Genomic DNA, 18030 nt, shown 5'->3' on the forward strand with positions numbered 1-18030 from the left:
AAAACTATAAAAATTTAAAAAGATAAACTCACATCACAATCAGAGTTCGGGGGCAGCATGCATAGCAAACTCAGATTTGGAGCTTTGCTGCTTCACACAACCAATTAATCAATAAAAAATACATCACTGATTTTAAAGCTCAACTGCTGTTCATGGACTTCCTAATTCCTATACTCGATGGAAACTAGTGAAAGAGTAGAGCTAGACAAGTACCTCATCGGTTTAAAACAATCTTGATCGCATCTTGTTCGGCGGGTGTCAGACTCTACAAGTGTCATGGAAAACGAATTCACATTCTTTGAAGTCATTGTCCTAAAGGAGATAAAGCATATAAGTGGATGTAGCCAAGAGGCCAAAACCTGACAAAGATTATCGAATAGTTGTCGATCGCTTTGATAGAACTTCGATAAGAAGTCTGTGAGATAATTTGCCAAGTTAATCTGCAAGATTCATAGGTCGAATTCGGGGGTTATATGAAATTTTAAAATGTAGAGCATGTAAGTGAATTTAGTGCGTGGGGAAAAATTTCACCTCGTTAAGGGGATCTGCAACATTTAGTGTGTCGTCTTCATAATCGTCCTCTTGATTCTTCAGATTAACAATCGGGTTAAAAATTTGTAATGTCAAATAGAAAGGAACTATGGATGAGGAGAGAATTCAATGTTATTTCTATTCGATCAAACCTCGTTATACACTTTTGCCATCACTTCAAGATGCTCATATCCAGACTTCCCAAATGGTGCGGCAGCAGCAGCTGAGGATAGCAAATCTTTATCAGCATCCATGTCTCCGTGAATTTCTTCCCAGTCGCTATCCTGCAAAACAAATGGTTCATAGCCTAAACATCCACCCTCGGCTGTCATTATCATTATTCGCGGAAGTGGGTCTATCAAACTTACAGAATCTGGATTTGAATTCTGGAAAATCAAATACACGTCCCATGAAACGTAAATACAGAGCATGAGAAATAGTAAAAGAGGACAGAAACTACCTCATCCTCGGCATCCTGAGCTTGTTCTTGTATTTCAATCAATGCATCAGCAAGTAAAGCCAATATCTGCAGTAATAAGCAGTCGTTAGACCTTTTTTTGTGTTCAATATTCGCTCCTGTCAGACATATTTCTGAGGAAAAAAACATAGAAATACCTTTGCTGGAAGTGGCATTATAGTCCACTGGTCCGGAGCAGATTTAGCTTTTGAGCGAGTGGTTATCCCTGACATAGACTTCAGAGAAAGAAGACAAGTTACTTCCCAGCAAGCATATCAAAGAGAATGATTTTCAAGCATTTAAGTATCATGAACCTTAATCAGATGGCCCTGGACATTAATATTTGTTAATTCAGGATGCTTAGTGGAGAGCAATAGAGCTAAAGCACTGGTTGTAACTTTGATTTGATATGCCCCCTGAATCTCCCCTGCATTCCGAAGGATGTACGAGAATGAACATAAATGCAAGCCTCCTTTTCTTACAAATTATAAAGTAATCAAAAGATAATGAACAGCTCCTTGCCTTTTTCATATATAATGGATTTTGTACATGATGACAAGGAAGAGAAAGGGTTACATTCTTTTTATACACGGTAAATCATGAAAACTACAGAAATGAATCACGCAACTTCGAATAAAGAAAAATAAAATTAGTCCTTGATATTGTCTAAGATAATCTATTCAAACCCTCATGGAAGCTCCATATGATTAGGCATTCCGAAAGAGAGAGAGCTCCTTTGATTTTGTTTTTATATTTCTTATGTTTTATTTTGTTTAACCGCATTAGAACCAGTCCTAGCACACCTTTTTACTAGCGACTGCTTCCGGTAAGCATAGGTGCTAGGTCCAACGAAAATGCACCAAGATACTGTTTACATCAGAGCACGCAAGCAGACATAAATTCAATTTACTTATCCTTGCCAAACGTGGGAATGTGAACAGAAACTTGCCTTGTTGTTTGGTCCACTCTGACATTACATAAACAAATGCATTTTGATAGCCTTCAGCTGGGATGGTGAGGAGCAAATTGATAAACTGTTCAACATTTGGGACACTCAAATGAATCTGCAATTAAATTAATGTAACGGTGAGAAAATTTATCCATGAAAATAAGTTCTAGACTAGCGGAATACATTCTCTTTTTCCAGAATAAGGCTTCTTCTTTTATGAAATATACATGTGTGTGTGTGTATTGAACACCTTAGCTTGTATAAAAGACCATATTAATGAAAATTATTTACAAGTTACAAGCAATAAAATTGTCAACCCTACTCTAATAGGAGCTTCTTGTAATTCATTTTTAGCAACAAAGAATATGTAATTTTTCTGCTTGACAAATCCAGAAGTTAATTTTCACTCTTCTATAAAAGTTGACAAGGACTTAGTTTAACCAAGATGAAGTTGAGACTTGGACACAATACCAATCTAGCAAAAATAAGTAGCAACGAGCTTCTCAATCCTGCTATCGAAGCCGATTGCATACGTCTAACGAGAGCAACAATCAAGTTTTGAATGTGCTGCCCCATTTGTGAGGGGAGATGCAATATAAGTTGAAGGATATAGCTGCCAACAAATAGAGACCCAGAGCTTTCTAAATCAGGATCGAGAAGCCTGCAAATCAGATTGCACAAATAAGCGTTAAAAAAACATGCATATAAGAAAACCTTACAAGTAGAGTTTAGCTAGACTAATTTGCAAAAACTTGAATTCACAAGTTCACTGCCATTGCACGCAATGCCACTTGGAACTTTGAACAAGGTTTCAAATACATCAAGTATAGAACCTTGATAATGTTGAAGAACAACAATTCTAAGTAATGGAAGGAGAGAAGAAAAAAAATTGGCTTGGGGGGATACAGGAAGTAAAGAATCGACATGAATAAGAAACCTTGAAGCTGCATCAAGCAAACTCCGCATTGTAAATCCGGAATCACTACCCCAAGCAAGAAGTTCTTTTCTGCCACCAGATACAAAAGATGCCAAACATTCTGTTGCATTCTGATAAACGCAGGAGAAAAGCAGCACTTATGTTCACATTTTAGATAGTCGATTACCATTTATGAATGAAACATACAGTGACAAGTTATACCTGCATTTCACTGTGATCATCACTTTCAAGAATTATCCGGATAATAGCATCAAAACAAGCATCATAAGCTGCTTTTACCACATCAGTAGGAGCATTCTGTACAATGCTATCACAAACTGTAATTAGCAAAACAATACAATACAGCTATATATATAACACATTTTTAAATAAAAAAAAAAGAAAAAGAAAGGAATTTAGGTGCATATGACATTCTTCCAGCCAAGTACCACTTGCCTTCAATAGCATTGTTAATAGATCCAATGACCCAGCCACTAGTCCATCTGGCTGTTGTTGACGCTGGAAATTTGCAATCAAAAGATGCATTAATGACAATCATTTAAATTCATTTCAAGTCTCGTTACCACAAAAGGCACTTAAAAGGTCATACTTTGTTCAATACTGGCCCAATATATGGTAAAATTCGGGAAGCCAAAGGAAGAAAACAACCAGGAGTATTTTTTATTGCCTGAGAGATTTTCAAAATAAAAATATCAGAACTAATTTCACATCCCAAAAATTATAAAAGAAACACAGAAATAATTAAGAAAGCCTGGTAAAAGATATAAAGAACAAAAACCATATATCTCAGATGATTATAGATGAAAGAAAACCTCATGTGCCTAATTGAATCCCATAAAGTAGTCAAACAAAAAATAGCAATAATAAGCAAATAAAAATTATCAAGGGAATTGAAGTTAAACTAAACAAACATATTTCCCAAAACTATTTTCCCAAGAAGGAAGGCAGTAATTCAAGCTATTTTTTTTTATAGGAATAGAATGCCTCATTAAAAACCTCCCTCATAGATAGCCCTTTCCCAACAGAAAGGATCCAGAGCCACAAAAGTTCACGTGTTAGTGAGAGAAGCTCTAGCTTCTCTCTAACCTAGGTGTTTTTCAAATTTCAAATATCCCAGGCGTTTTTGAAATTTATTCTCCCCTTCGACATTCATTCGTTGTCCGCTGCCGCCGTCCGCCACCCACCGCCGCCGTTTGTCACCGCGTCGGTCGCCACATCCGGTGGCTGTTGACCACCAAATCTTCCAGGTTTTTTCGTCTCGGCGCCATCATCTCGGTTCTAGGCATCATTACGTCAGGGTGAGCCTTCAACTCAGTGGATCTGGGACGAGGACCTTCGGCTTTCAGTTGTTGGCGACGCATCTTCTCCGTCAAAGATCTTTACGCCTTGGTTTCCGTTTTGCCAGCGTCTCATCGCCTGTCTATATCTACCTGTTGGACTCTATTCATCACCTACTCCCTTCTTTTTTCGCCGGCAGTCACAGCCTCCATCGCCGGCAGTCACAGCCTCCATCGTCGGCAGTCACAGCTTCCATCGTCGGGCGCTAACAGAACAGTTCCGTCAAGTCCCTGGGTTGTTTTTACTTCAACGGTTTTCTTCATGCGGGGTGCTGGAATCGTCCCTTCTGTCTAGCAGAAATCGAAGGGCCAAACTCCTTCATCCTCTGCAAACGCGCTTTCTCCGTCATCTCTCCCTTCTCATCTTGAGGAGGTTCGTACCATCTTCATTATGGGTCTGCCTGTAGATGTCAAAGAGAGAGAACTGCAGAATCTTCTGAGATGGCTTCCAGGCTTTGAAGATTCTCATTTGAGTTATAAAGGAGAAAAGCCTAAGGGTTTCGCTCTCTTCTCAAATGCAGAATTTGCAGTTGCTGCCAAGGATGCTCTCCAGAAAATGGTTTTTGATTCTAAGTTGAAGTCTCTTTTGCACATTGAGATGGCAAGGAAGAATCTTGTTGTTAAAAGAGGTATTATTTCTAATTCTGATGCTCCTGTTCCTCCAGTACAGCCATTGCCAAATCCAGCCTCTTTAGCATCTCCAAGTATTCATGTGCCTTTTAAATCTGGGAGTTGCGACGAAAAGTCAGCAGTTGATGGTGTTCACGATGGAATCAGGGAATCTATCACAAAGGAGTGCAATGTTGATAAGTATGGATGCTACACATTATTTGTTGAAAATTTACCAGAGAATATTCATTGGAAGAGGCTTGGATCATTTTTTGCTCCCATGGTCGGGTTATTGATGCTTTTATTCCAAATAAAAGAAATGCAAAAGGAGTTCGTTTTGGTTTCATTCGCTTCGCTTCAATCGAAGAAGCAAGGAGAGAGACCTCAAAAATGAATGGCTCTTATATCGACGGCAGCAAAATTGGCGTTTCTTTCGCTAAATTCAAACCTCGTCAATCCTATTGGAGAAAGTCTTCCACAGGTGTTCTCCACAAGTCCGGGATGGAAGATGATTCGAGGAAGAAGCATTATAAAGTCGAAGGTGTTATTGATAAAGAAAAACTTCAGGTGTTGAATTATTGTCTAGTGGGGTGGTGTAAAAATTTCATCAAAATCAGTCATCTCGCTAGACAAATGCATGCGAAGGGCCTCACTGGCTTCTCCTTAATGAGAGTTGCTGGAAATGCGGTATTAATGATTTTCGAAGATTCTGCTTCTTTGAGAAGTGTGAAGAACGATAAATCAGAGACTCTCGCAGAGTGGTTCTCTATAATCGAAGCTTGGTCAGAGAGTTTGGTATTGGAGTGTCGCCGAGTATGGTTAGTTTGCGAGGGTGTTCCGTTTCACGCATGGAATTGGGATACCTTCAAGAACATTGCTGATAGTTGGGGTCAGTTACTAGCAATCGACGAAAGCTGTCAGTCACCATCATCCTTTGATCGGGCAAAAATTCAAGTCCTAGCAAAGGCTGGTGCGAGAATTGATGCGACGTTGGAATTGAAGGTGGGTGACAACTCCTTCAAGATCATGGTGCATGAGATAGCTCGTGGGCTCCTGAAGAAGACGAATCTAATTAGATTTTGCCTTTCTATTTGTGGTTTAATTTAGTTTATATGGTTGCAGGTGTTGCTTTTATTTTGTTTTATGTTCTGTTGCGTTGTTTAAATTCTATTACTGGAGGTGTAATTAGAAATAAGGTGTTTAGATTGCGACTTTGGTTGAGGTTATATGAGGTTAAGGTGTTTGTTGTAATGGTGTTTATCACCATAGGAGGATATTTCGTGTAATATTTTGTATTGGGTATTGTTATTAATTTAATTTGAGGTACTCTTTTCTTCCTTCCAATGTTCGTTAACATACTTCTTAGTATGTGAACGAATAAGAAGGGAGTTTTTAATGAGACCTCCAACTTCTATAAAAAAAAACAGAAAGGATCCACTATTGGAGGGAGGAAAAGAGTGCCTCGTTTTATTGCTGAACCAAAATTACATAAAACTTAACAATTACACCAGAAATCCTGACATAAAACTTAATAACTCCACCTACTTGAAAAACCTACTAACTGGGTAGGAAAATAACAAGCATCTATAGTCTTATGCATTATCTCCTAACAAAATTGATGTATTATACCATAGCCCAATGATACTTGGATCCAGATGTGTCTGGCAGACTGGCACCCAGTGACATATATTAGGTTCAAACTTACAAAATTTACTAACAAAATAATTTTAGAACAAAACATCCTCAAAACTGTTTCTGCTGGGCTTTAAGAGCAGCAATTCAAGTAAAATTCCGTAAAACCATGTACATAAATTTTCTTGAGGTGCTTGGGTAAAAAATGCAAATTTTCAAGCTGCCAAGGTAGAAGTAGTAACACTTTACAAGGTTTCATTACTTTTTTTCCGTAGACATGCATGAATACTTCAAAAGTTCCAGCAACTGAAAATATTCAAAATCTAAAAGATGTGAACGATGATTGACGGCATTCATATCAGGTCTATTATATCTAAAAGATATCATGTTAAAGAATTAATAGATAAACAAGCATTTAATCACAACGATCAGCAAAACAAGTTCACCATAAAACTGCAATAAATGAACTATGAAAATCATAGCTGCCACAGTGCACAAGCAAAATAATAAATGAATTAGTTACTATGCAGTATACCATAGTGGAATAGTGAGGCAACACTTCTGCTACCATCCACATAACTATAGTAATTTTTTCTTTTGGACAAGTTACTATAGGAAATTTTATATCATGGGCTTTTTTGTCCTTTCTTGCTCCTCGTCAATTATTTGTACAGCTGGGACCAAGAATTATTTTGAAAGCTAGAATTATTCTTAATTAATTTTGTACTCTGTACAGTAATATGTAGTACTCCCGTTCAATGTGGCTAAATTTTATTGGCAGTGATTCAAGAAAGAACCTTTCTACTCCATGACCTTGTAACAAGAAACCAGAAGATGAGCCATTTGATTACTCTTCCTCACATGAATCTCAATTCGCCTTACACTAGATTCCTAGTTTAGATTTGCTGCCTACAATTATGATGTGAAAAATTCCATCTATGTTAAGCAACTATAGTTTTAATCAACGTGAGATCACTCAGAGGATATATTACTAGTAACAAGTTGAGACATCGAGATATAATATCTCACCGAACACGTATAAACTTAATAACCATACTTGAGGAATGGAAATTGAGTAAAAAGTAGAAATTGTAAAAGATAAAAATTGAGATATTCAGAATGAAAAGAGAGAGATTTCTCTTCTTATAATAAACAGCTAACAGCATTTGCATTGCTACCTCCAGAACTTCAATTGCATCAATACTAATGAAAGGATCCGAAATGTGCAACACCCACATATTGAGGATTATAGGAGAAATAATAGGCTCTGCAGATGCTGATGACTCATGACCTATAGCAAGCAAAAATGAAAAGTTGAACTATTGTAATATAAAAGAAAACACCTTAATTTATCATGGAGACTAAAATAAATTACATATCAACTATATCTAAACCCACCAGCTTTAATTGCTGCTTGCAGTGTTTCAAGTACCAGGTGTAACGTTTCATCAGAAGTCTGAAATCAGAATCAGAAGATGGCCATTAGAAGTGACTTCAACACCCACTTTGGGGAATTACAGAGTTTGTACATACCTGATGAAGAAGGTCTGTCAGTGATGACAATAAACCCATCATCTGAGGCTGAATGGTACTCTTGTTTGCTTCAGGAAGCAGCTGTGAAAGTGCTCGACACGCACCCACTTTCACAGCTGGAGGGCTGCAAGTAGAAAAACTCAATATAAGATTTATGCTATCAATTCCCTGGTGGTCAGATATCAAATGGGCTAGGTACACTTACACGTCCATGCCAATTGTCTTCATAGCAGTATGGAGAAAATGTTCAAGAATTCCACTGCTGATCTGAAAATAAATTATAAATTGAATTAGATATTCTGAGAGGAAATAATCCATAAGATAACCTCAAATATAAGGAGAGGACATCCTTACCACAGAGGAAAATTTAGCAACTGATATAAACATACGAGCATAAAGAAATGGATATTCATGTACCCCTGTAAAACAAAAATGGCAACACTTTCATGCTCATGTCACATCAAGGTACTGCAAAATCTAGTCCAATTTATTCTAATAGATAAGATGTGTCCACCAAATCAATGGTGATATATAACTATTAAACACAATAAAATCAAACATTAAGTGAATACCAATTCCCATATCTTCAGTAACAACTTGTTCTAGAAGGTTCCCTAAGCTCACTTTTTTAAGTCCAGAAACCTGCTACCATAAATTTAATACAACATTAGAGTCGAGAACTGTGAAACATTATTGGACATTATGCCTCAACCTAAGGAAAAAGTGATTACTCATGATTGAAAGTTATCATGGAAAGAACAAACCTCTGCCTCAAGTAATTGCTCGGACAAAGAAGCTAGAGCGAACAAAGTAGCCTCCCTTAGCTATAAAATTTACCATCCAGAAAAGAGCTATTAGGAAGATTTAAAAGGAGAAAGAAAAAAATTGCATTAAAATAATTACGAAATTATTTCCGTCAAAAAATGTTTTTTAGTGTCTTCCACATGATTATTTTTTTTGATAAGAATTGTAGGCCTCATTAAAAACCCCCCTTCTTGATTATAGGAGCTTATAACCAAGCTCCTTAATCAGTGGAAGGAGGAAAAGAGTGCCTTAGAAATTTATTCAACACCTGAAATTACATAAGATACATCCAGAAAAACACCCCTTCAAAAACAGAACAACAGAAGACACCCAAAAACAACCATAACCAACACCACTGACTTAGGGTAAACCAATTTAGAAACCTGATTGGTCTTCCACATGATTATGGAAAATCAAACTCATTTAACAAGTTTAAAACTTTAGATGATTGTTCTTCTACTCTGTTACGGAAATACCAAGTTATGCCACAAGACAAAATGTTAAAGGAGAAGTTAAGAGCACACTATAGCAAGTCAAAATTTTAGATTCCGAGAGATAAATCTTTCATTAACGGTAAGCCACAAGAGAAGGTTATACTTACCCTCCACCAAACTACAGAACCACCAGCTTTTTCTTGTTGAGACTCGCTGAATCTTCTCCCCGCAGCACTAATAATAGCATCAATACCTTTTTCCCCACAACAAGTTGCCACCTCCTCTAGTAAAAGTGCACCTGCAGCAAGTAAAATTTTATAAGGAAAGAAATCAAGGAAGTCTTGATTTCTTGAGGACAGCCAAAGGTAAAAGAGATGCTATCAGATACATAAACAGATTCATAGACTTAAATGGCAGATTAGGCAAATACAAGTGGTGATTTATCGAAGACAAAGGCAATTAGGTAGTAGATGGGCTGAGCTTGGGAACAAAAAAGAGGATATATGAAGATAGACAGAAAATGATGTTTCGGAAAGTAAAGACCACGATGTGTTGAAAACTAATTTGATAATTGCACCTCATGAAGGAACCAACAAAAGACTGTAGATTCCCTCAAATAAAATTATATTACTAGATGCATAAACAAACAATAGATCTTTCAAGCTTCATCATGCTGCATAAAAAGAAAATCTAAGTAGTAGTTATCGGTGAACAAAGGATTTTTCTTTCTCTTAAGTTCTAATCGTGCATATTAATTTGAGACAACCAATTGTTTTTGGACCTCTGTTCTATCTTCAATTTATACAGCAACTATTATAATGAATTTCATGATGAATTCAGGTTTTTGCAACAGATATCCCAAAGGTGCTGTTATCGTTTGAAGTAGTTTCTCTTATAACTACGGTAAAAGAAAAAGTTATTAGTTTCCAATATGACGAAAATAATGTCTTGGTAAGATCATATAGATGCATGACACATATGCTTCGAGATAAACAAATCAGCCATATATAACATCACCGAGGAATCCCAATAAACCTGGGTGCCAATAGAAATATCCAAAACAAGCTACCAATGTATAAGCTACTTACCAGAGACACGGCAGCTGTAAGTGACATCATCCTCATCAGCTACAAATTGGTTAACATCCGTCGACCACATATGGATCTAGAAAGGATTCAAACATAGGAACGGTGGGAAGAGTGTAAACTGAATCTTAGAAGAATTAAATTTAAAGAAAATTAAGGTTAATGATAAAAGGGGCACACAAAAGATTGAAAGCTTTTACTGCATAAATGAAAAAGAGGCAAAAAAAATGCACGTCTAGATCCTCTTAAACATTGGCACAAAGTGCAGGTGACCAGCTTAGCAGTAATAAGAAGCTTGGAACATTATGATGACAGTTGGGCTGCTTGCAACTATCATTGAGCATATTTAAAACCCACAGACCAAACATCTTTCCCAATGACAACACCCAGTTTAAAAGCGATAGAGAAAATGCAAAGCCATGAACGCAACTATTGGTTGTGATTAATGATTGAACGAAGAGATACAACCACTTTCAGGAATTAATCTTTGCTACAGGAAACTAAGCTGAGTTTCTGTAAAATCGGTTTATGGAGGAAGTTGGGGGGCAAATTTCTGAAAGGAAGAAGTTTTCATCTAGCTGATGGGTCTGCTGGTGGGTTAATTTGTTTATGGAATGAGGATCTTTTTGAAATTACCAGTGAATTTAAGACCAGCAGATTCATTGCTATCTCAGGTAAGTTCAAGCTGGCAAATTGTGACTGCTTTTATTAACGTGTATGGTCCGTCGGTGGAGGCTGATAAGGAGGTTTTTTTCAGAGGATTGATGGATTTTGTGCAAGGTTTAAGCTTGCCTGTTTGCTTAGGGGGGGACTTCAATGCTTATCTGGATCCTGAGGAGAAGATTGGAATGGCTCAGAATTGGCATTCAATTGAGCTTTTTTCGAACTTTGTTCAAAGTCTGAATCTAATGGACCTTCCGTTAGTGGGAGGGAAGTTTACTTGGTGCAATAATAGAGAAGGTGCCACTTGGATAAGGCTAGATCGGTTTTTTTTTTTGATAGGAATAGGAGGTCTCATTAAAAACCTCCCTCTTAGTGGACCTTATCCGTAAGGTAAGGCCCAACTAGCGGAAGGAGGAAAAGAGTACCTCAATTTATTAATGAAAGCCAAGTTACATAAGACTTAAAAACACTTTTACATGCAACATAAGACCTCACACACTCCTCTAGCTTCTAGGCTCAGAAACAGCTACCAATTGAAACAACCAAAAAAATCACCCGATCCCCTCTTTTGCTAGTTTGTCAGCCTCACAATTACAAGACCTTGGAATCCACCTGACAATAAAATTTCTAAAAGAAACAATAGATACAATTTCCTTAACAAAATTTGAAAGGGAAGGAGGAACCAAAGCTTGATCTTTGATCCAATCCACGACCAGCTTACAATCACATTCAATAATGAGTCTGCCCTTGAACAACCATTCTGAAGAAACAAAGATATCAATGCCTCTTTTAACAGCTTTCAATTCTGCTAAATAGGGATGAGAAGGACCAGCATTTTCTGAAAAAGAGATAAGTATAACCCGATTCCAATCCCTGAGAAGACCCCCTATTCCAGCAACTCTCCCAACTCTACTAAAAGCTCCATCCACATTCAGATCATAATCCAGTGATGCTTGTAGAAGATTTTGAAAACTGGGGCCCTAAACCTTTTAGGTTTTTTAATTACCTTTTAGAGGAAGAAGGGTTTGATGGGGTGGTCCAGAATTCTGTTATTACGGCCAATGACCTAAGGGGTCTGTTTAGCATTCTTAAAGGTACTAAGCAAGTGATCAAATAGTGGTCCAATAAAAATCGTTTGGGGATTTCTGAGCAAATTACAGATTTGGAAGCTAGGATCAATGATTTGGAATTGAAGTCTCAAGGTGGGGGGTTGTCTCCACAAGATAGGGATCAACTTCTGTTGATGAGGTCAGATCTGTGGATATTGCATAGGAAGGAAGAGAGTATTTGGATGCAGAAATCTAGATTAAAGTGGATTAAGGATGGGGATAGGAATACGAGGTTCTTCCATTTATGTGCTACTAATAGGAATCGAGTTAATGCAATCTCGGCCTTGAAAGTTAACGGTGTCGTAACTGCTGATCCGAACCAGATCATAACGGCTATTAAGGATTTTTTTTTTTGATAGGAATAGATGGCCTCATTAAAAACCTCCCTCTTAGAGGTCTTTTACCATATGGTAAGAACCAACTAGCGGAAGGAGGAAAAGAGTGCCAGACTTTATTGATTGCAAAAGAATTACATAAGACTTAAAAACAGTCCTACAAGATACATAAAACTTAAACACACTGCTAAAAATCATAACAACTGAACGCTACAACTCGCTGAAACAACAAATCCCATCACCCAATCCCCTCCTTTGCTAACTTATCAGCCTCGCAATTACAGCACCTCGGAATCCACCTCACAATAATCTCGTGCGCAGACATTGTAGAAGCTATCTCCTTAACTAGATTAGTAAGAAAAGTAGGGACAGTTGCTTGATCTTTCAACCATTCCACTGCTAGTTTGCAATCAGATTCCACAATTAACCTTCCCTTTGGTGCCCATTCTGAAGAAACAAATAAATCTATTCCTTTCTTGATTGCTTTCAACTCTACTACGATGATAGGAGTAGGACCAACATTTTCTGAAAAAGAAATCAGCTTTGTCCGATCCAGTCTCTGAGAATACCCCCAATTCCAGCAGTTCTCCCAACAGTACAAACAGCTCCATCCACATTTATTTTATAAAAGTCAGTTGGAGGTGGACTCCAACTAACCACCGGCCTGTTCAAATCTTTTATAATTGAGCAAGTGTCTGCCAATGAAGGATCAACAATTAACGAATCCACCTGAATAGAACTTTTTGGATACTTTTCTAAGAACCATTTCGCTAACCTTAGCCGAACTGTGAAAAACAAAGCGAAACTGTCCAGTTTACCTCCATTAAAGATGATATCATTTCTAAATTTCCATAGAGACCATAGGATTGCCGCTGGAATGAACTTCCACATGGAAGAATAAAGCTTCAAGTATGTCCAAGAGCTAAGGAGGGAGGGAGGATCAGAGGGTAAAACACACGAAATACCCCAAAAGCCGATAATTTTATTCCACAATTCCCACGAAACTTGGCAAGAAATAAAAAGATGTTGAACAGATTCTTCACAAAGATTGCAAAGAGGACATAAAATATCGTCCCCTAAGGGAACCACCCGTTTCTTCAACTCCACTCTCACCGGTAATTTTTTATGGGATACTTGCCAAAGGAAAGCCTCAACTCTTGGAGGAACTAAACCCATCCAAACATATTTGTTCCATAAAAATGAATTTTCATTAGAATAGGGAAAAGACTTCCTACAAGCTTTAACCGAAAACAACTCCTCCCCCACTCCATCCCATAGCAAACAATCCTCCAAAGATTCGGTTAATTTAATGTCTTTGAGTCTATCCAATAGCTCCACCAACTGAACCACCTCCCAATCACAGAGATTCCTCCTCGTTCTAATATTCCACTCCCATCCATTCGAATCGAAGCTCCCAAAATCAGCAACCTTGCCCCCTTGGATTGGAGAAAGAGCAAAAATCCTAGGGAAAAGCATTTTTCAAAGGAACATCCCCTAACCAAGAATCATTCCAAAATGAGATTGATTTGCCATTCCCTACTTGTAACTTCGCATGGGCTCTAAGGCAACCTCCAACAACATCATCTTTGGTGAAGTTATTAACAATTCCCCTTCAAATCCAAGAGTCCTTATGTGAAAGGACTTTGGTAATATCCATGGAATAGCAACTAACATCATGTTTGGTGCATATGAAACGCTTCCACAATGAACTTTTTTCATTAGCAAACTTCCACACCCACTTTCCCAACAAGGCTCGGTTAGAATATTTCAAGTCGGCAACTCCCAAACCTCCACAACTCGAAGGATTGCAAATCTTATCCCAACTTAACCAATGCATTTTCTTCTTCTCGGCCCCATCACCCCATAAAAAAGCCGCCATAAAAGAATTTAACTTCTTGCAAATAGTAGAAGGCATCTTGAAAAAAGATAGAAAGAAAATAGGTAAAGATGACAAAACCGACTTAATAAGCACCAATCTACCTGCCAATGACAAGGAAGAGGCTTTCCACCCCGCTAGTTTCTTGTGGAAATTATCAAGAACCGGCTCCCACAATTTCTCACAATTTCTTTTTGCCCCTAACGGAAGTCCCAAGTAAACGGTCGGAAATGAACCTACAGAGCATCCAATAGCCGCAGCCCTATCTCCCATGATATCATCCTCCACATTGATGCCAAAAAGTTTGCTTTTAGCTAAATAAAGATGAAGGAAGAGGCTTTCCACCTCGCTAGTTTCTTGTGGAAATTATCAAGAACCGGCTCCCACAATTTCTCACAATTTCTTTTTGCCCCTAACGGAAGTCCCAAGTAAACGGTCGGAAATGAACCTACAGAGCATCCAATAGCCGCAGCCCTATCTCCCATGATATCATCCTCCACATTGATGCCAAAAAGTTTGCTTTTAGCTAAATAAAGATGAAGGAAGAGGCTTTCCACCCCGCTAGTTTCTTGTGGAAATTATCAAGAACCGGCTCCCACAATTTCTCACAATTTCTTTTTGCCCCTAACGGAAGTCCCAAGTAAACGGTCGGAAATGAACCTACAGAGCATCCAATAGCCGCAGCCCTATCTCCCATGATATCATCCTCCACATTGATGCCAAAAAGTTTGCTTTTAGTTAAATAAAGATGAAGTCCCGTCATTAAGCTATAAATCCTCAGAACTCGTCTCACATTCTTTATCTGAGTAATGGAAGCTCCACAGAAAATAATAAGGTCATCTGCGAACTGAAGATGTGACAAAGTGAAATTATTTTGGTTTTTGCCAAACGCAAACCCTTGAAATAGGCCAATTTCCACAGCTTTGGATAACATCATGTGAAGTAGTTCACCAACCACGTTAAACAAAAGAGGAGAAAGGCTACATCCTTGTCTCAAGCCTTTAGCTATTGGGAACTCCTCTGTAGGCGACCCATTGACTAAGACCGAGATTAAGGCAGTGGAAATACACTGTGAAATCCAAGAACACCACCTTTCACCGAAGCCCATGACATTCAAAAGCCTTGGAAGAATTTGCCAGTCAACTGTGTCATATGCTCTGCTAAAATCGACTTTAAAAACAACTCCTCTAAGCCCTTGTTTCCTCCAAAAATCAATGCCTTCATTTGCTAAACAAGCACAATCCAACAATTGTCTCCCCGGAATAAAAGCAAACTGAGTTGGGCTTACAATATCATTAACACATGAAGAAAGTCTCTTAGACAGAACTTTTGAAAGAATCTTATATAGGCTGCCCACAAGGCTGATAGGTCTGTAATCTTCAATACACTCTGGATTACCTTTTTTAGGAATCAAGGTAATAAATGCATGATTTATCCCATGAACCCATTCCTTTCCTTTGTAAAAAAAAAAAAAAAAACTCCATGATCTGGGCCTTCAGTTTCAGCCAGAATTTCTTATAAAATCCCATGGTAAAACCATCCAGGCCAGGAGCTTTAGAACTTTCAGAAGAAGCAATTGCTTGCCAAACTTCTTGCTCCGAAAATTCTGCCTCAAGACAATCTCTTTGAACTGCTGTCAATTGTTTAAAATCAAAATAAAAGCCTGCAACTTCCAGAGTTGATTTGTCATTATATGCCTTTTTAAAAAAATTTAAAAGAGTTGCTTTTATCTGTTCTGGATCTGAAATAACTCCCCCTTCAGACTTCAATGAATGAATGGAATTGATTCTGTTTCTCCTTAATGCAGTAAGGTGGAAGAACCTTGTATTTCTATCTCCATCTTTAATCCATCTTGTTCTAGACTTCTGAAACCAGATCCTCTCTTCGATTCTCAACAGCCTCCATAACTCTTTTTTACACTCAATCAGCTGATTCCACTCCCCTGAAGACAAAATTCCACCTTGAGATTTTCTGTCCAAAGCACTGATTTTAAATTCCAGCTGCGAGATGGATTCACCCAGTCCTCTGTGACAACTACCAGGCCAGATTTTGATTTTATTTTTTGCAGCCTGTAACAACCTGAAAATACCCCCTCTATTCTTCTTCTTTTTCTCTACTGACAGTGATTCTTCTACCAATTCATCAAAACCTTGTTCTTCTAAAACAAAATTAAAGAACCTAAAGGGTTTTGGCCCCCAATTAATAGAAACATCCTCCAACAAAACTGGATTGTGATCTGAAATCGACTTCGGAAGAAGACTTTGAGTAACATTGGGAAAACTGTAAAGAAATCTGACACAAATTAGGAACCGGTCCAGTCTCACCCAAGTTGAAGATTCTCTATTATTGCACCACGTGTAAGCACCTCCTGACAAAGGCAAATCAATGGGATTTGCTTGCTGCACAAAGGATCTAAGAATATCGATTGAATTCCAATTTTGTGATTTCCCTTGCTTTTCATCCGTATCAATATACGCATTGAAATCTCCCCCAATACATACTGGTAAATTCTGAGAAATTACTAATTGCAGCAACTCCCCATAAAACTCTTCCTTTTCTGATTCGATAGAAGGCCCATACACATTTATAAAAACAAACTCCATTTGCCCATTCATCAATTTCCCCATTACTGCCAAAAACCTACTGTGAACATGCTGGTGAAAGACTTGAACCACACTTTCATTCCACATGGTAATCAACCCCCCCGATATACTTAAATTATTTATAAGAGATAATTAACACCCAAAAACTATAATGCAAAAACTACTTTAGAGGTGGATAATTTTAATATGGATTTTGCTAAGTTGACGGTAGAGCAAAAGGAGGGTCTTGAGGTCGAATTCTCGGAACAGGAAGTGTGGGAAGCGATTTTTTACTCGAATAATTCCAAGGCACCCGGTCCGGACGGTTATACTATGGGATTCTTCAAAAAAAATTGGATTTTCTTGAAGGATAATATTATGAAATTCGTTCGTGACTTCCATTGTGGTAGGAAATGGGAACATGGGATTAATCATTCTTTTATTACGCTAATTCCTAAGAAACTCAATCCCGAGGAAGTTGAAGATTACAGACCAATAAGCCTTGTCGGTAGCTTATACAAAATCATTTCTAAGGTGCTGTCGAAACGACTTGTTGCTATTATTAAAGATATAATTAGCCCCTCGCAGTTTGCCTTTATTCCGGGTAGGCAGTTGCTTGATTGCGCTCTTTTGGCTAATGAAGGCATTGATTATTGGAGGAAACAAGGGAGGCATGGAGTTGTTTTCAAAGTCGATTTCCGTAGGGCCTATGATTCTGTTGAATGGCCGATTCTTTTCAGATTACTGAAGGCTATGGGTTTTGGTGATAAATGGATTTCATGGATGGAGTGTTGTGTCTCTTCAGCCTCAATCTCGGTGTTAGTTAATGGGTCTCCAACTGAGGAATTTCAGATTAGAAAAGGTTTGAGACAAGGCTGCAGTTTGTCCTCTCTATTGTTTAATATAGTTGGGGAACTTTTAAATTTAATGCTGATCAAGGCTGCAGATCTGGGTCTTTTTGAAGGGTTCAGTATTGGCAGGTGCGATAATTTTTTCCATTTGACTCACCTTCAGTTTGCAGATGATCTCATACTTTTCTGCAAAGACTCTTCTACTCATATCCTAAATATTAGGAGAGTTTTGAGGATTTTCAGTGTGATGTCAGGGCTGCATTTAAATTTGTCCAAGAGTTCTTTGTTTGGCATTAATGTGGAAGA

The 18030-nt window shown here is 38.0% G+C and overlaps 1 protein-coding gene across 2 annotated transcripts in view; it reads right to left on the reverse strand.

Annotated features, from left to right (window-relative positions):
* LOC120184255 (importin-9-like) overlaps window positions 1–18030 on the reverse strand; it is a 28777-nt gene continuing 10747 nt past the window's right edge. The window contains exons 12-34 of one of the 2 annotated variants that reach the window (XM_039188763.1): window positions 10312–10387; window positions 9391–9521; window positions 8750–8809; window positions 8558–8627; window positions 8340–8404; window positions 8191–8252; window positions 7986–8109; window positions 7851–7908; window positions 7631–7743; window positions 3464–3541; window positions 3310–3372; window positions 3076–3171; window positions 2875–2984; window positions 2409–2598; window positions 1938–2052; window positions 1303–1415; window positions 1147–1224; window positions 992–1057; window positions 684–815; window positions 532–588; window positions 360–440; window positions 214–265; window positions 40–87 (exon numbers count right to left, since the gene is read on the reverse strand). In XM_039188763.1, coding sequence (XP_039044694.1) covers window positions 215–265; window positions 360–440; window positions 532–588; window positions 684–815; window positions 992–1057; window positions 1147–1224; window positions 1303–1415; window positions 1938–2052; window positions 2409–2598; window positions 2875–2984; window positions 3076–3171; window positions 3310–3372; window positions 3464–3541; window positions 7631–7743; window positions 7851–7908; window positions 7986–8109; window positions 8191–8252; window positions 8340–8404; window positions 8558–8627; window positions 8750–8809; window positions 9391–9521; window positions 10312–10387 — 1989 coding nt within the window. In that variant the 3' untranslated portion in view covers window positions 40–87; window position 214. Of the gene's footprint in view, window positions 266–359; window positions 441–531; window positions 589–683; window positions 816–991; window positions 1058–1146; window positions 1225–1302; window positions 1416–1937; window positions 2053–2408; window positions 2599–2874; window positions 2985–3075; window positions 3172–3309; window positions 3373–3463; window positions 3542–7630; window positions 7744–7850; window positions 7909–7985; window positions 8110–8190; window positions 8253–8339; window positions 8405–8557; window positions 8628–8749; window positions 8810–9390; window positions 9522–10311; window positions 10388–18030 lie in introns of both variants that reach the window. The other variant, XM_039188762.1, reaches the window with a different exon arrangement.

The sequence above is a fragment of the Hibiscus syriacus genome, unplaced genomic scaffold (assembly GCF_006381635.1).
Source record: "Hibiscus syriacus cultivar Baekdansim isolate YM2019G1 unplaced genomic scaffold, ASM638163v2 tig00112864_pilon, whole genome shotgun sequence".
NCBI classification, from domain to species: Eukaryota; Viridiplantae; Streptophyta; class Magnoliopsida; order Malvales; family Malvaceae; genus Hibiscus; species Hibiscus syriacus.